A 20,059-nucleotide genomic window follows, 5' to 3' on the forward strand; every position below is an offset into this window, starting at 1 on the left:
CCCCCTCTATTTTACGTAAAAACATATTTATTTCCCCAGGCACTTGTGTAGGAAATCAATTCTTGAAATACGTGAATAGCGCGCTAAAATTTCAAGCATCAAATTAAAAAATTTTCTTCTAGGTTAGTTTAAAAATAAAGAATTGATAATTGAACGTAAGTTCAGAAAACTAAGTAAATTCACAAATAAAATTAAACTTAAAGAAAGCATATCATAGGGAAGAGGTGGGCCAAATAGAAAGCAACCATGATTTTCGAGAACACAACCAAGTTTTATTGTCTGGCATAAAAAACCTCCACTCAGTGAGTGGAGGAAAAAGCCCTAAACAATTCTAATTAAAACTGCGAGAACTCACCAGCAGATGCTCACACAATCCACACAATAAATCGCACAACAAAGCGAATATAAAGTTAATCCGGCCAGAAATACATGGATGAAGAGATCAGCTCTCACCATAGTCACATGAAGATCGAGATCAGCTCTCACAAGAATCAATCGACGGGATCAGCGCTCACAATAACCACCACAAGGAATGGAACGACCACAGCACAGTAATCCACTAGGAATGGAACAACCACAACACAGTAATTCACCACTTGAATCCACTATCTTGAAACCGAACACACAAAACACGACCGCTCACGCCGATCGCTCACACACGTCTGATCCGAGTCTTAAGGTAGTATCAAAATTCTGGCCCTGCCGTAATTGCTCTAGTTGACCGTGTATGTCTACAGACCCAAATTTTACAACCATGCGTGCTTGAACAATGGGTCTGCCGCTAGTATCATAAATTTCATACCGCTCGAACAGAAGGAAAAAAGTCTTTGTGAGATTATTCCAAGAAATAAATTGAAGGTATATTAAATTCATATGACCTACATTAAGGGCATGTGATACTTAGAAAATTGCCGATTTTACCAGTTTTAGATTCCCCGGGCTTTTTTTCTAGAATAATAAATGTTTGTCTTAAAAATTTGGGAAATGATAGCGAACATGCTAACGGACATCCCCACACACTTTTTCGTAGGTTAATTCAAAAAAGTTTTAATTTAGCAAAATGTGATTAATTTGCATAGCGCTTAGGATATTGTATCGATTTTTTCAATGGGAAATGATAGCGAATATGCTAACGGATGTCCCCATACACTTTTTTGTGCTCTTTTATCAAAAAATTGTTGATATTGCTAACAACGTGCGTGTATATTTCGAGGTTATGTGTGTTACAATTCACCCGAGCGTTACTTTCAATCTACACAATATTTTGCCCGAAGACTTTGGACTTACAAATAAACATAGTAAATAATCTCCCGGAATTAACTTTGTTTTCAGGCAATCAAAAAAGTTTATTTCATAAATAATTTCCACATTATCGAAAAGGCAGAGATGGAAAACGACGTAACCTTAAAATAATGCATATGCCTAAAATTTTATTTAGCACAATACATTTTTTTGTTATTATCCCTCAAAAAGGAGTCCGGGGACGTCCGTTATGATATTTTATAGCATCTCCGAATTCAGTTTTTAAAAATTTTCATTTTTGTAAAAAAAAGCCGGGGAAACTGGGAGTATCACATGTCCTCAATCTGATCAAACAAGCCGCTCAACTTTGTCCGTAGGACGAATAAAATAGCAACATAACGTAGCACGCACAATAACAAACATAACGTAGCACAAACAATAGCAACACGTCGTAGGATGAACAAATAGCAACAAAACGTAACACGAACAATAGCAACACATCGTAGGATGAACAAATAGCAATACACAAAAAGAACTAGCGTTTTAATCCAACCAGGGAATTCGCAATAGTTCATTATGGTGGTAGCGCTAGAGGGCAAAGACGCACTACGTGACGACGTAAGGTAGTAGTTGCGGTTTTAATCGTTACAACTCGTATTAATCCACCGGGACCAGTGTGCATCTGGATTACTTGTCCCAATAGCCATTTAGAAGGTGGATATCTGTCGTCTGTATTAAGACAATCTGACCCACTGCGAAGTTCTCAGATGGATTACGCCATTTGCTTCGCTCTTGTAGATGGTGAAGATATTCGGATGACCAACGTTTCCAGAAGTTGTTTCGTATGCGCTGTAGCAATTGAAATCGTAATAGACGATTTTCGGGCACATCAGGGATCCCTGCATCGGGAAGCAGGCCCAGCGAGCTTCTATCCAGAAAGTGAGCTGGTGCCAGCACAGACAAGTCGTCTAGTTCGTTGGTGAGGGGGTACAAAGGGCGAGAGTTTAGACAGGCCTCAATTTCCACTAGTACTGTGGAAAGTTCCTCAAATATGAGATTATGTTCTCCTACCATCCGTTTCAAGTGATGGTTTGATGATTTCACTCCAGCCTTCCACAATCCACCACAATGAGGCGTTTTTGGTGGAATGAAAGTCCAATTGGTTCCTTCATTGGCAAGCACCGTGGCAACTTCACCATAAAATTGAGAGGCGGCATCAAACATTTCTCGAAGCTCTCATGCAGTTCCATAGAAGTTGGTACCGTTGTCACTGTAGAGACGCTGACAAATAGCTCGTCGTCCGACAAATCTTCGGTAAGCAGCCAAAAATGAAGCCGTGGTTAAATCACTGAAGACCTCGAGATGAATGGCCCGAGTGGCAAAGCATACAAAAAGGGCGATGTATCCCTCATATAAGCGTTTACCCCGGCCCTTCGTATTGCGTACTTGAATCGGTCCAGCATAGTCTAAGCTAGAAATGTTGAAAGGTCGAGAAGGTGTGACTCGATTCTTATGGAGATAGCCCATCAATTGTGACGCTAGGCGGGATTTCACGCGTTGACAACTGACAAAATTTCTAATTTTAGATTTAGCTAATCGTGATCTACCTAAAATCCATACATGTCCACCATAAAGAGACAAAAGATGTGCATAGTGAACGAAAAGACGACTAAGAGCCGAAGAATGAGGTAGAATTGGAAGATGCTTGATTTCGTGAGAAAGGTTAGCATGTGACAAGCGACCTCCAACTCACAACACTCCGTCTTCCCTTCCCACGAAGGGATTTCATTTTCTAAGTGTATTCCTCTTAAGTAGAGATCCCTTCGTGTTTAACAACGTGATTTCTGAATGAAAATGTTGTGCTTGAACTAAACGAATTACACTGATACAAGCCTACGCAAGCCCTGATGTCGTGAGAAAGGAAGCAGTGGCCAACTCTCCGTTTGCCAAAAGTCTGACTGTTTTGGCCACCCTTCTACAGAAAAGGTCATTCATTTAGGTTCATGCCACCATATCTCAGATTGCTCAAGATCCGAAGGTTTGAATAAAGGATACGCGATTCGTAACGTAAGTTTTCCAGTGGCACGGCTGCATTCGTAGTCAAGAAAGGACGATTTGACTATCGGTCCAGGCATAAACAGGTAAAGCCTCGAAGTAAGATAAGCCTTTCAGGTGATTGATCAACTTCACAAGAAGAACAGCAGCACTTAATTTAAGATTCGGGATGCTCATGGTTTTTACAGGGCTGACGTTAGTTTTCGCTATAAGGAGTGAGTCCTTATAAAAACCTTCGTTGTTTGGAAGTCTGAAGTATACAGAAGCAGCATATGCCCAGGAAGAGGCGTTGGCGAACCCGCGAATTTGACCGTCAGAATCTGGAGAGCCTCCTAGCCAGCGACTGATAGAAAGAGTTGAAATAGATGCAATAGAATTGCGATAACTATTCCAACGTTCAATAATTTCTTCGGGTAAAGGTGAATCCCAGTCACATTTTAAGATCCAGAGATCTTACATCAAGAATTTCGCAGTGACTGTGATGGGAGCAAGCCACCCGAGAGGATGGAATATTTTAGAAATACTTGAAAGGATAGATTGTTTGGTGGGGTTTTCAGGGATAGGTTTCAGGTCGGTAACGTTAATTCCGAACGTATCTGTCACTGGATTCCAAAGCAAGCCCAGAGTCTTAAGTCATTCGTTCGCAACAATTTGCTTATCAATTTAATTTGACAGATCGTGAGATGGCAAAAGTTTAGATTGGTTTGCAGCCCATTTATTCAGCTCAATTCCGGCGAGGGTTGAAAATCATACTTTCGAAGCCTGCCAGGTTGACAAATAATTGGTGTTGGTTGTAGCCACGTGTTTAACTAAATCAGCTGCGGAACCCGTGAGACATGGTTTTAAATATTGCAACTTCGTCACGTTTCTTAATTGCGAATTATCATGAACAAGGGAGGAGAAAGGTCACAAAATTCGTGCCAATCTTCGTAACGACCTGCAAATGTCAGGAGATCTAACTTTGGTAGTTTCGCGCTTCGATAATTAAAGTCCGAACCGTCTTTGTCTGCCGTTCCATGCGTAGGAGTAGAAGCATTTACCAATAACGTATCAAATCGATCTATTGCTCGCAAAATTTCGTTTTGGAGGGATTCGTAAGCATTTTTGATTTGAGCGAACACGTCATCAACTGTGTAAGGATCAGCAGCGGCATTTCTTTCCTTCACAGTTATTTCGGCAAAAGTCGCGCAAACCTCGTCCCAAATCTTTTCAATGGAAGCGAGTCGCTTTTCGACGATATTGCGCGTGAGGCTTTCCGAGCTCCTTCCGCAAACCGCGCATGTACCCGACTTATTTCTGCCGCCCGGGAATTTTGAAGAGCCATTAACCCTTTTAAGGACGCCGGCGCCATGTTATTTCACCGTGTATCACCACTTAATTAAGACGGAAATGGAAATTGTCAAAATAGAACTTTATGCTCACCAATTTTTAAGGATTGAAAGCAAAATAACACATAAAGTCTCGTTAGAGTCAAAATAAAGGCAATACTCTATCTACGAATGAAATGCAAATTTACGAATTATCACAAGAATGTTAAGGCTATATTTTTCAGACTCCACTCTCTCTCTCTCTAATCCGGCTCGAAGGACCAAAAATGAACGCAAGTTTAGCAAACAAAGTAAATTCACAAATAAAATTAAACTTAAAGCAAAAATATCAGAGGAGAGAGGTGGGCCAAATAGAAAGCAACCATGAGTTTCGAGAACGCAAACAAGTTTTGTTGCCTGGCATAAAAAACCTCCACTTCGTGAGTGGAGGAAAAAAACCCAAAACAATTCTAATAAAAACTACGAGAACTCACCAGCAGATGCTCACACAATCCACACAATATATCGCACGACAGAGCGAACATAAAGTTAATCCGGCCAGAAATACATGGATGAAGAGATCAGCTCTCATCATAGTCACATGAAGATCGAGATCAGCTCTCACAAGAATCAGTCGACGAGATCAGCTCTCACAATAACCACCGCAAGGAATGGAACAGCCACAACGCAGTAATCCACTAGGAAATGAACCCGCACAATCGTGAACAACAGTAACGCAGTTATCTTGAAACCGAACAAACAAAACACGACCGTTCACGCCGATCGCTCAAATACGTCTGATCCAAGTCTTAAGGTAGTATCAAAATTCTGACCCTGCCGTAATTGTTCTAGTTGACCGCGTATGTCCACAAACTCAAATTTTACAACCATACGTGCTCGAACACATCTCCTTGTGAGATTATTCCAAGAAATAAATTGAAGGTATATTAAATTTATATGACCTACATTAATCTGATCAAATAATAATAATTTTTATACACAATAAGGAATTAGCCGTTTGAATAGAAAAAGGTATAAGAGATCAAATTACATTGCAAATTATTATTATTTTTTAAAAATTATTATTATTTATTTTTGTCAGTTATTCAAAAATTACTTAAGGTTCTACTCAGCGGCACTAACCCCGAGGAGTATAATCTTCTACTGAGGGGTAAAGATTTTCTACAGTGGTGGGAGGGTGAATCGAGAATATCTTAAATATTACTCAATTAAATCATTGTCATTTGACACATTTTTGAGAAACTTTCAATGTTTTTAAAACATTAGGAAACTGCTTTTATTCATTATTTAGTTTTTATTATAATAATATTGTGAAATATGGAGATCGAAATAAGAGAAATGTTTAAATGAATCGAAAGTGATCTTAAAATTTAAAAATAATTAAAATTAATATTATAGTTTGAAAAATTGTTTATGGATTCGTGAACCTGGCTGACCTTATAATTAGTTAGACAAATTTGTATTGGATTTCTAAAAAACTGTATCGGGAAAATTTATTAATCAATATTTTTCTACGATATATTTGTTGTAATCGACCAAATTAATCAGAAAACGTTCTTGCATCACTTATAATTGCCAATTTGAAAAAAATGATTAGTTATTAACATCTGATCTACTTTTCCTCCATTTTTTGTACCCGTTTTATTTATGCTGGCAGACAACAAAGGCATATATTAGAAGTATTATTTTTTATACTTTTAAAAATTCAAAGATGCTTACGAAATGGTACTCTCATATGAAATATTCGCGAACCTGTTGATAAATATAAATTTAATCTGACGAATTGTGGATTTGTGCATGTTCTGTTTTATTTCACTTTCTTTACTTAATTATTCTCCCTTATTTTTCGTGCATTTTTAGTTAATTTATTGAAGCAATGTATTTCCTGAAACTCACAACTCAAGATTCAGCAATTTGCATTGAAAAGGTTAAGGCAAGATTCATTCAAACAAGGAAATATCTGCTTGTGAGATAGTTTAGAAGATTAACTTAAATTAGTTCAATGCGCAGTAGCATTTTATGACATCAACGTATGCGCAAGACGTTTTTTGGCCTACCTTAACGTTTCAATGCAATATTCCGAACCTTGTTGTTTTAGAAAATTCTCTCAAATCCGGTGAAATAGGGTGACTTTTTATCAGCGGTTTATTAAAGCACGTAACCTAAATTTGTTAAAAAAATATAAATCTCCTTTGAAAACTAATGATTTTTGAATCAATATTTCAATTTTCGAAGTCGAACACTAACATAATCTGAAATTGTTAAAATTTGAACATTTTATTTCTTTAAACAAAATGAATTAATGGGAATGAAATCTAATGATTTTTGTTTAAAACACCAATTTCAGATGAAACACACCAACTCACCTAAAGTGGTTTAAAAATTCTAAATTTTTTCTTAACCCATATATATATAATTTTTTTTACTAAAAATACAAATTTGCGACGAAAAACACGAAAATATTCCAAAAGTATTCAAAGATTTTAAATCTCGTTTAAATTATAATGATTTTTGTTAGAAAATACCCATTTTCGATGTAAAGTAACATCGTAACATAACATTGTTCAAACATGATGGATTATTTTTGAAATCTAATGATTTTAAAATAAAAATTGCAAATTCCGACAAAGAACACTAATACAATTCGAAATTGCTTAAGATTGTAAATTTTATTGCTTTAGATAAAATATATCATTGGATTTAAATCTAACGATTGCAATTTATGAATATTAATTTCAGGTGAAACACGCCAACATAACCTAAAGTTGTTGAAAAAGTTATTTTAAATTCTTTGAAATCTAATAACTCTCATTAAAAATACCAATAATTTCTAAGAGCAAAATTTGTATAAACATAATAGAAAACTGTTCAGAATTATGAATGTTTTTTGACATATTATGTTTTTTAGCTGCAAAATTCTTGCAAATAGAAAAACAAAAATTTGAAGACAAAAATTAGTGATTTAAACAAATTAAAAAGGGGAGGCATTCGCACGTTGTCTTATTAGCTCTTTTATTCTTTTGGTTTTTAAAATTGTAATCGTATTGTTTGAATATGATTGAATGATTGTAAAAATTTGATCGCCGGATTCTTGTTCTTTTTTTACTAAGCATTTTGTATTCAAATTGGAAAGGTTTTTTCTAGTTCAGCATACAATAATTTTTGTTTTAAAATACCAATTTTTCTTCTAAAATGCTAACTTAACCTAGAATTGTTCCGAAATTATGAACTTTTGAAATTTAATGATTTTTATTTCAAAATGTCATTTTCGGTAAACAAACACCAACAAAATAAAAAAACATCAACTGTTAAAATTTGTTGTAATCTTTGAATTTGATAATTTTTTATAAAAAATATACATTTCCGATGTCAAACACGAAAATATCCTAAAATTATTTTAAATTGGAAATCTTGATTGTGATTTTTCGTTAAAAATGCTCTGTTCCGATAAAAAATATTTTGAAATGATTTTATATTGAAACACTTTTTTAAAAATATGTGTGAGCGTAAAATATTCTTCGGATTTTAATGCGTACATTTAAACTACATTTTTCAAATATCATAAAAATTTTTACTTAAATCGTAAACTGTGATTTAAATCCCTTATGCATTACATTCAATTAAAGAAGGTTCGCAAAGCACCTGCGGCTTTGACGATTACATTCTCATTGCGACACTCGCGTTCGATAATTAGGTTATAGATGGTTCTCTTAAAAGAAAAAACAAAAAGGATGTGCACAAAATTGAACAGCATATAAGAAGTAGGTATATTGCTCAATATACTGCTAATACAAAAATACTATTTTTTGTTTAGATTGACTAAATAGAAGTAATAAGCCGTAGAATTTGATTCCGTTTGTTCAAAGTTCAGTTCTATCACAACTCAACTATAATTAATTAATCTAGAACGTTTATAAGTTGTGTCCAATTAAATAATGAGGTCAAGATAAATAGTAAATCTTGTGGGAATCGATTAAGCAGAACGATTAAAACTTACGGATCTTCTAAAAAACAAAAACTGCATATTTTAAAAGTTTTTGAAGGTTATTATTATTATTATTATTATTATTATACCATTAAGCCATTTGATTAGTTACGAAATATATTACATATCTAGTAAAAATGTTAAATAAAATTTATTAATCTATCAGAAAAATAATTTTTTTTTTCATTTAAAAATGTTAAAAATTATATAAACTTTTTAGTTTTGATATAAATTAAAACTTCTATTAGGATAATTTGCAAGTCCTTTTTTTATGTGCCAGAATATTTGAGAACAAATTTTTTTAATTCTTTAAACATTCTTGTGTAAATTTATAAATGCTCAAAATGTTCTAATTTCGGTCAGACATCTGGATAATTAACTTGACCTTCATTTGAGACCCTAAAAAAGTGTGTCAAAGGCTGATTTGATTGACCAAATCTTTAGGATCAAAATTCCTCATTTGAAAACTGCGATTTTGCATAATTACAGAAAATCCAAAAGAACAAACTGAAAACAACCACTTAAAGTCATATTAACGCGCACTATGCAACTAATCAGGTATTCAACAATAATAATGACTGCGAGATTTGCGATAATCGTGTTTGACCTATTTTATTTTAGATAGGATATTTCAAAGTTTTTAATTTATTTTAGTTTAATTATGAGATTATTAAAATTATATGATCGATTATTTTAACATTTTAATATTTTGTTTAAAAGAAAACTGTAAACGAGTGAACAAAAGTGACTCAAAGTGACGAACTATCAGGCTTGTTAACAAAACGAAATTCCACGAGTTAAAAAAATGGCTAATTTTTCCATGGCGTAAAATGAAAGAGTCGGGGTTGTGAAGCTTCCTTATAATATACTATGATTCATTAATTCATGCAGAGTCTGCAGTAGTTAGCAAAATTCTCGTTTTTCCAGATTTAAATTATCTTTTTAGTTGCTGTAACATAATTTATTGTCAAATTCACAATGATCAAAAGATCACATAAAAACATTTATTATCTAAGGAGCCGTGCATAAATTACGTAAACTTTTATTATGAAATTTTGAACTACGTTTAATAGATAATTAAACGCTTTAATAGATTTTAGATATTTTTTTCACATTTTTTGCTAAAATAAATAAGGTGCATTTTCACAGATTTCAGAAAAGGGAACAATTTTGAACTATAAATTCCTATTGTTCATATTTTGTTTAGTTTTCGAAAAAAAGGACATTTTGAATCGTTAAAAATTATATTTCTTCAGTTATAGGGAAATTGGTTGTAATCTCATGCATCCTATTTTTTACATAAACTAAATGCTATTTTATTCGACCTTTTTTATCTTTCGGGAAAAATTGGTTGAATTAAAGAAGATGAACATCTGGTAAATGTATCATTTTATAGATTTTAGGGAGGAAATAATTTTAAACTGTGAACTGCTAGTCATATTTTTCGTGATTTTCGAAAAAAATGAGATATTTAATGATTAAAAATGAAAAAATCTTTTTTTCGAGAACGCGTAGAAAGATTTTCTTTTCTTTCTTGGCTTAAGATAACCGAGGGCATCCTCGAAACATACAAAAGAGAAACTGGATGTACAAGAACTTTTGGGGTTTATATCTTAAGAAAAGAATAAATGTATATCCAAAGAGATAAGCTTTCATATCAAAACGACGATCTTTCAACCAAGAAAGATTTTTTTAGTCTATAAAGAAAAAAATTTCATTCCAAATGTTGATTTTTCAAGCCCAAAGGAAGAGCTTCCTGCAAAACGGTTAAAGTTTCAACCGAATTTTTAACCGAATAGTCTAATTTCCATCTAAGAAGATTAATTTTTTACACAAAAAAATTTCTTAATAAATTACATCAATTTTCAAAAATAATAGATAAATAACCAAAATAAAAAAAAAACAATTTTAACAAAAAATACAATAGTTAAATTTGTATTAGAAAAAATTAATTTTTAACAACAACAAAAAAACAGTTTTTGTACAAAACACTTGATCTTTTTACTAAATAACTGAATTTTCTGCTAAATTGTTGAAATTTTCCAGACAACAAAACGAGTTTTCTATTCAACAGTTGAACTTTTTACCCGGAAATATGAATTTTCAATGGGAAAAAGTTTATTTTCGACCAAGCAGTTGATTTTTCAACCCAATTCGTAAATTTTGAGTTAAAAAAAATTAATTTGAATGTAAAAAAAAACGAATTTTAAGCAAAGTAGTTGAGCTTTTAACGTAAAGAGATGAGTTTTCAAAGAAAAATGAAATAATTAATATTTGAATTAAAAAATATTTTCATTTAAAATTTAAAAAGCTTAATATTCAACAAAGGAGTTGCATTTTTAACTGCAACAAAAAATAGATTTTCAACAAAAAAAGCCGAATTTTTGAAAACGACTTAAATTTCCAACCAAATAGTTGAAGTTTCAATTAAACAACATTTTTACCAAAACTAGAATAGTTAGATTTTCAGTTGAAGAAGGTAATTTCCTACAAAAATGATGAATTTTTAATAAAAATGTAATAGTTGATATTTTAAGAAAAAAATTAACTTTTAAATTCAGAACATTTGATTTTAACGAAAGAAAAAATACGAATTTTCAACGAACTCGTTTAATCCTCGACTAAAATAGATTAGTTTTAAAGTAAATTTTTGAATTTTCAACCAAAAACAATCATTTTCTAACACAACTGGATTAGTTAATATTTCAACTCAAAAATATCTTTAAACAATAAAAAAAGAATTTGAAAGAAAATACATAAATCTGAAACAAAATCATTAAATTTTTTGACCAAAGAAAAGAATTTTGACTAAAATGACGAAAATTTAACTAAAAAATGAGTTTTTAACAAAGTAGTTAACTGAATGATATTACATAGCTGAATTAGGAATTTTTAAACTCTGAATATGGCGCTAACGAAATAATTTTTATTTTCACAGAGGTTTAAAGTTTATGACTGATTTAACAGTTTACTTTGAAAATTAAACAGATAATAATTGCGATTTTTTAATAAAAATATGTGGAATTAATAGCAGAACTGGTTTTTAAAATTTACTAAGTTTTCAAAACTTGGATTAAAAATTATTTAATTTTTCCCAATATCTTACTAACCAAAAATTTTGACTTGAAGTTTAGATCTTTTATGACGTCTAAAACTCATGACGTCACATAGCTAATTTAGTGAATGGTGGCAGGTTTTCTCAAAATATTTTGAACGGAAATTAAATTAAGGAGTGAAAATTGAAAAAAATATTTTTTATGTAACGCTTATAGTGAAGACTAATTATTATATTTTAATTCAATAGCCGAATTTGAGGAATTTTTTAAAGACAATTGTTTAATATTCAGATTTAAATTAAAAGTAAAATTTTACGCGAAAGGGGACACTTACTGGCGTGAAACGGGACATTGTTTTTATGGCTCTCATAACTTCTTTCGGAGTCAGTGGACGTAATCAACGTGGATTCTACTTTATTTAAAGGTATGAAGAATATTTAAACAGATTCCATGTTGCGAAACTAATTGGTATAAATAATATTATTCCACACAAAGTAACATGACAAATTATTCTTTTTTTTTTTACTAATAAATAATTAAAGTTTCCCCTCCCTACCCAGTACGTGTCCCGTTCTGCCCCGAGCGCGGCGCGAGGTGGGAAAAAATCACTCCTTTTTAATTTAAATAATAATTTACCATGTGGTATTCCACAACAGATGTCGATTATTTTAATGAAAAAAAAAACCTGTCCCATTTTGCCCCTGCCTTCTTTTCAAAAGTTCTTTGATGGAGGTTACAGCTGGCTATGTCAAAAACAAAAATCTTTACAAAAATTATTGTATTCAGATATATTTTAGTTTTATTAATTTGATTTTCAGTATTTTTCTGTTTGAACTACAAATTTGTTCCATGATTAATGATTATGTGAGATAAACAAATCGATAAGTGTCTATCAAAGGCGGACCAATCAGACCGATAATATCTTTTGCAAAGATAAAATGTCAAGAGTAACCTACTTTATCAGTGCATGAGAAACAATTTATTGTTTGCTCTGCATTTTATTCGATACGAATTTTAATCAGTTGCTAAACGTGAGAAAATAAATCATTCACATCTGCTGTTTTGATATCTAACAATTCCAATCATTAAATTACGAAAACACTTATAAAAAAATGCATGGGAAGATTTTAATTTTTTAATAATTGCGTATGCCTTCTGGAATAACTGAAATAATTATTAGATCGAAGAAAGAAAATATTGACCAACTGTAAGGAATTCTGCGTTTTGCAAAAAAAATCTTTGGTTTTGTTTTTCAAATGTGAGAAAATAAAGTACGTCACTGGGCAATGTTTACCTGATACTTGTGTCTCGGATTTATAACATCATTAACCCATTTATATAGGTCATGCGATAGTCACGTACCTTCGATGTATGAAGATTCAGGTAATTTCTTATTAATTGCAAAATAAACAACTATGAGTAATACTTGAAGACGGTCATGCCACTTGTATTAAAATTCAGATTTTAACAGCCAATGCGCTATCAGTTGATAAGAAAGAAGTTACTGAAAAAATAACAGGATAATTTCGAAATTGTCAGGTAACTCATATCTAGAATCATAAAAAAATTAACAAGCGTGTTAAATCTTTTAACCAATATGAGAACGTGTCGGTTTTTAAGGAGGGGGGGGGGGCGCAGAATGTGACATCACATCTGGAAAATATAAATGTGAATCACATAAGTTTTTAAAAGCTTGAAAAATTAAAATTTGATAATTTTACACCAATAAGAAATGTGCACTATTTTTCTATAATTCTACTATTTGGTTGAAGATATAACTCTTTTGTTGCAAATTTATTTTTTTCGTCGAAGTAGAAAATTAATTTTCTTAACTGAAAATTAAACTAATGAATTTTGGGCTGAGAATTAATCGCTTGTAGTTAAATATTAAACTATTAAGTTTTTCACTGAAAATGCCTCTTTTTTCGTCGAAAATTCAATTAAATGGTTGAAAGTTAAACTACTTTGTTAGAAATCCATTTCTTTGGTGTAAGATTCACCGCTTTTGTTGAAAATTAATTTTTTAAATTGAAAATTTGACTATTCCACTTATTGTCCAAACTGGATCATTTGTGGTTTAAAATTTAACTATTTGTTTGAAAATCTAACTATTTTATTGAAAACTCATTCTTTTTTGGTTGAAAATCAATTTCTGTAACGCAAATTTAACTATTCTATTTTTTGTTAAAAATTGGTCGTCTTCAGTTTAAAATTCAAATGTTCGGTTAAATATTCGTCTTTTGTTCTTTTACGTTAAAAATTTGATTATATGTTTGAAAGTTGTACTACTATGTAGCAAATTTATTTTATTGATTTAAGATTTACTTCTTTTGTTGAAAATTCTTTTTTTTATTGTTTGAAAATTAATTTTTTCTGAGTGCGAATAAAAATATTCCACATATTGTCCAAATTTAATCGTGTGTAGGTAAAAATTTAACAATTTTGTTGATAAATGTCTATTTTGTTGCAAATTCGTCTTTTCAGGTGAAAAATTAATTTTCTTGATTGAAAATTTGATTACTAGGCTCAAAAGAATCTTCTTTGTTAAAAGAAATCAGTTCATTCGTTTAGCATCAATTTCTTTGATGGAAAATTCAATTGTTTTGTTAAAAAATAGTTTTTTCACTGGAAGTTTAACAATTCTTTTTTTTTGTAAATAAATTTTTTTCCGTTTAAAATTCAAATAGAAATATTCTTTTCTTTTTGTTGTTTGAAAAGATTTTTTAATTGAACATTTAACTAATTAATTTTTGGCTGCAAATTAATCATTTTTGTTCGAAAATTCAGGTAATAAATTTTTAATGGAAAATTCATATTTCTTTCGTTGAAAATTGAACTAAATAGTTGAAGCTTGAAATACATTTTCAAAATTTTTAGTAGATATTCAATCTTCTCGATTGAAAATTCAAGTATTTGCTTGAGAAAGAGAATTTGATCATTTTGTTGAAAATTTATTTTTTTTAATGTTTGAAAATTCTTTTTACATTCTCATTTATGAGACTGTAATGCAATCGTCCAAATTTTCGATCTCTGGTTTTTAACGGATCTTTATGTTTCGGCACTGTCTGTGGAGTCAGCCTTTGATACACTTCTCAAGGTTCCCAAAATAAAGATTAAATTCGTTAAGCAGATATTTCTAAACAAATAAAAGAATTGAGAGCATTCTTAACATTTGAAAATTTTTTTTTAACATTTCAGAAATTTTTCTTAAAGTTTTTAATGGATGGGTAGAAAACTTACAAATTGTGGGAATAAAATTAAAACAATTTTAATTCAATGAAAATTATAAAAGTTATATACTTTTGAAAATTTGAAAATGTTCAAAACATAGAAATAAAAAATGTATAATAAATTAGGAAATTTCATTTCAATTCTTCACTATACATCAAAAATATTCAGAAACTATGTTAGTTAAATTTTTCGATTAGACAAAATTTTAAAAAGTTAAAGCTTCTTCATAAATTGACAAAAATGTATGAGTTTTAGAAATTTTTGTCAAATTTTCTGCTACACGATAAAACGGCTTGCAAATTATCCCAAAGACATTTTTAATTTTTATAAAAATTAAAAAGTTATATGGTTTCAGCATTAAAAAAATTTTCAAAACAGGAAAAAGCCAATTTTTTAATAAGTTGAGAAATATCAATAAAAATTTCTAATAGATTTAAAATATATTTATTTCGAAACTATTCTCAAGAAATTTGTTGTTTGGACGAAAATTCAAAAAGTTGGATCATTTTAAAAAATATGCAAATTTTTTTAAGCTTAAGTATTATTTTTAGTAGATTTGAAAAAGATTTACAAATTATCTTGATGATATTTTTCAATTGGATACAAATTATCGAGCGCGAAGCGTCAGTGTTTAAATGAGAATGTAATCGTCAACGCCGTATGTTGTTTAGCGTTGTTGAAAATTGATAATTTCTAGTTAAATATCCCAGTATTTGATTGAAAATGGATATATCTAGCTAATACGCACGTGTTTTCGTAGAAATTTAATCACCTTGATTAAAAATTCACGAAATTAATTAAAAATTCAAATGGTCTGTTGGAAAATCATTTTACTACTTCAAGATTCATCGCTTTGTGAAAATTTAATTATTTGGTAGAAAAATTATTTTTTTTTAAATCAATTTTTATAGCCAAAAATTTAACTATTATATTTTTGGTAAAAATATGATCGTTATTAGTTTATAATCCAACTATTTTATTGAAAGTTCAATTATTATGTAAAAAAAAACAAACAATTTTTTATAAAATTCGTCTTTATAGCTTAAAAATTCAATTTTTGCTGTTGAAAAGTTTTCCTTTCGTCTTGAAGAATAAACTATTTTTTTTAATTCAACCGTTTGTGACTGAAGTTCAATATATTTTGTTTGAAAAATCCACTATTTGGTTGAAAATTCATCTTTGTATGTAGTGAATGCAACTATTTGGTTAGTAATGCAGTTATTTTTGAAAAAATTACTCTCACTTGCTTGAAAGTTCAACTATCTCCTTGTAAGGGTGCAACTGTTTTAAACTTATTTTGTTTACTTGTTGAAAATTTAATTATTTGGTTGGAAACGCATTTTTCTTGGTTAAAACAGTCATCTTTTCTGGTTAAAAGTTCAATTTTAAAAAATTGTGTCTTTTTAGCTTAAAAATTCTACTCTTTCGTTAAAAAATTCATCCATTTTGGTCGAAAATTAATCTTTTCTGGTTGAAATTTCAACTGTTTTATTTAAAATAAATTATATTTCGATATTAAATCCTAAACACTTTATATTGAGTTCAATATTGTACCTATATAATTTATTTTTTTATTTTTATTTATTTCCCTTCTTTCGGCAAATATCTTAGCATTGCTATTCTATTGTTCGAGTTTTTTTAATGAGAAAAAATCTATCCCAGTTATCTATTTCGTGCAGTCACTGTAATATGTTTTTCATTGCTATTTTGTTTTCATGTTTTTTTTATTATCATACTTTATATATCTCCCTGTGATTCCGAAATAGAATTTTCTCAATTCCTTTCTTTCTTCTTCTTCTTCTTCTTCTTATTATTATTATTATTATTATTATTATTATTATTATTATTGATACGATTCGTTGTTTTAATTTTCATTACAAAACGTGACACCTGTCTTTAATTAAAGTTCAAAAGAAAAATAAGTTTATTCTGTATTTCCTTACACTGCGTATGAACAAGTGGCTCAAGGTAAAAATAAAATAGTAGCTATATGCTATCTAACGACGTAAAATATCTTAGTATGCAAATACGTTATACCATTACTTCTTAGAATCATGTTATTTTTTTTCAAGTTTTATAAATGAAGATAATTGGAAATTGCTACTACTCTCAAAAAAATGATACAATGTTTATTTTTTTAATTCAGCACCTTAAAAAATATTGGCTAGTATGTCACTGTCAATAGTACAGGATAAAAAATTCGCGTCTATCTAAAATGTCTTATCGAATTCAGCAAATTTCTCTTTATCTACGCAATCCTAGTCTTCTGAAAAAAAAGAAATCGACTGGGAATTTTTTCAGTGACATGTGGCATGCCATGAAGAGCCTCAAGTAAATCTACCTATGATTACGTAAATTTCATATCTTTATTAGCCTATTAACAATCGCTTGTTCCCATCAACTCCCAGATTATTGCATAATCTTCAATCGCAGAAATTCATTTCAGATGCATATTGCAATCTTAATTTTCATGAATTCTGAATCATAGTGGGGGCATCTATACAATATGCATCAGGAAAATGTTACTGTCTCTCATCCAAAATTCTGGGCATCCGCATGAAAAGGCCTTATGGCCAGTTCTATTTTAGCAAGTTCGCGTTTTTCTAAGTTGAGGTCAAAATTATTGTTTTAGGGTATTTTCACAAATTGATTTTCCTGAGTACTTTTTTCTAAACCAGTTTTTTGAAGAAAATAATTAATTTTAAACCTCCTTGTGAATTTCTTTTGCATAATTTGACTTTTTAAGGTTTGTGTCAGTTCAAAAAATGTACTTTCATTTTCGTTAATTTTGGGACTAAAATTCTGGCAATTTATTCGGCTATATGCCTCTATACGTAACTCCATACCGCCCATAAGCGCCCTTCGCATGTGGAAAATCGAAGTTTATTTCAAAGATTTTGATAACGATATAAAGACTTTATGTCAGAATGATTAGATTAGCTCATTTTTCATTTTTACGTTCTCATTCATGAGAGCGAATGTAATTTAATCGTACAAATGTTGGTTCTTTGGGTTTTACGTCGGTGGCTGTCTATATCTCTGTATGTTTGTGAACAGTCAGCCTTTGATTCACTTTTTAAGGGTCCAAAATAAATGTTAAGTTCGTTAACCAGATATTTTAAACCAAAGTTTAAAAATTTAGAGCATTTTGAAAATTAAATTTTTTTAATTTTAGAAATTTTTGTCAAATTTTCTTACAGATGGGTGGAACAGTTATAAAGTATCTAAATGAAACTTTTTAATTGCGATAAAAATTAGACAAGTTATATACTTTTGAAAATTTTGAAAATTTTCAAAAAATAGAAACAATATTTTTTTGGTACAATAGGAAATTTCAAAGTTTTCACGAGATATAAAATATATTTAGAAATTAACTTCGTTAAGTTTTTTGATTAGACCAAAGTTCAAAAAGTTATAGCTTTTTTAAAATTTGAAACAAATTGTTCATGAGTTTTAAAGATTTCTGTCAAAGTTTCTGGTACAAGACAAAACGAATTGCAAATTATCCTCATGAAATTTTCAATTTAAATGCAAATATAAAAAGTTATATGCTCTTCAGCATGGTATTAATGGAAAAAAATGAAAAAAAATTTTTTTTTCAATATATTCAAATTTCTACTGGATATAAAATATATTTCGAAACTATTGTCAGGACGTTTTTTAATCAGACCAAAATTCAAAAAGTTAGATCATTTTAAAAAATATGCAATTTTTAAAAGAGATTTCTAACTTCAGAGCGTTATTTTTAGTAGATTTTAAAAAGATTTACAAATTATCTTGATAATTTTGTCTAATTATCTATTAATGTCTCTATTTAGTAAATTTCAAGAAAACTGACTTTGCGGCTTTGCGAGCCTAATTTAAAAACAAATTGGATAAAATATTTCAGTTCCAATTGATGACTGTAACCCCTCAGAATCTCTCAAGTTTAAATCACAGATTTCGATTTCAGGTACAATATTTATGATATTTAACAAAAATGTAGTTGAAGTGCAAACTTGGTGCAAAGCGCCGCCCCGCGGCGCATGAGCAGCGTATGTTAATGTGCCTGCGCGCAGCGGACATATATTTTTTTCATTCTTTTAAATAATAATATCCATTAAAAAAAATTTTTTTTATGATTTTTAAAATTACTACTAGCTTCAAAATTATTCAGCATTTTTTAAGTTTATAGGATGAAGGTAAGATCATTGAAAATTTTAGAAGGGATTTTAGAGAATTTTCAAGATTTCCGGATATTTTAAAGGATTTTTAAGGAATTTCCACGGATTTCACGGGATTTTATAATGTCTTAATGAAAATTTCAAAAGCGTCACTATAATAATTGATGGATTTTAAGGGATTTCAAGAGATTTTCAAATATTTCAAGGTTTTTAAAAATATTAAAGACTTTAAAGCATTTTAAAGATTTCAGAATATTCTACAAGATTGAAAGATGTTTCAAGAGATTTCAAGAATTTGAAACGATTTAAAGAGATTTCTAAGGATTTTTAAGATTTTCGGATATTTTAAAGGAATTTTAAGGAATTTCCACGGATTTCACGGGGTCTTGTAATATCTTAATGAAATTTTCCAAAACGTAACTATAATAATTGATGGATTTTAAAGGATTTCAAGAGATTTTCAAAAGATTAAAAAATGTCAAGGATTTTCGAAGGGCTTTAATATTTTGAAGGTATTTCAAAAATATGCATGCAGTTTTAAGAAATTTCCTACAATTTCGGAAGAATTTTATAAGATATTTAGAGTATTTTAAAGGATTCCAAAGAATTTTTAAGATACTTAAAAAATGTCAAGGAATTTTAACGTATATCCTCAAATTGCATGTAACCTAACGAGATTTTGAGGGATTTTATAATATTTTAGTGAAATTTTAAAGAATTTGTTCACAAGAACTGAGGGATTCAAGTGAACTTAAAGGATTTAGAGAGATTTTCAAGATATTTCTAAATATTTTTATAAAGCCTGAAGGATTTTAAATAATTTGAGATATTTTAGGATATGTAAAAATATTCTAAGGAATTTTAATAAATTTCAAACGATTTTAAAGATCTTAGGATATTATGAAAGATTCCTGAAAATTTTTAAGAACTTCATAAAATTGCAATTGCAACTGAAAAAGACGCATTATTAACGAGAAACAATAATTTTTAACAAAGAAG

General features: G+C 30.0%; 1 protein-coding gene across 6 annotated transcripts in view; it reads right to left on the bottom strand.

Moving 5' to 3' along the window:
• LOC117177181 (aldose 1-epimerase) overlaps positions 1–20,059 on the bottom strand; it is a 153,391-nt gene that overhangs the window by 106,263 nt on the left and 27,069 nt on the right. The window contains exon 1 of one of the 6 annotated variants that reach the window (XM_033367694.1): positions 5,099–5,385. The exons of 3 other annotated variants lie outside the window; for them this stretch is intronic. In XM_033367694.1, the coding sequence (XP_033223585.1) occupies positions 5,099–5,199 (101 nt within the window). In that variant the 5' untranslated portion in view covers positions 5,200–5,385. Of the gene's footprint in view, positions 1–355; positions 422–5,098; positions 5,386–20,059 lie in introns of those variants that run through there. 2 more of the 6 variants (XM_033367699.1, XM_033367702.1) reach the window with 2 other exon arrangements.

Source organism: Belonocnema kinseyi, chromosome 7, assembly GCF_010883055.1.
Source record: "Belonocnema kinseyi isolate 2016_QV_RU_SX_M_011 chromosome 7, B_treatae_v1, whole genome shotgun sequence".
NCBI lineage: Eukaryota > Metazoa > Arthropoda > Insecta > Hymenoptera > Cynipidae > Belonocnema > Belonocnema kinseyi.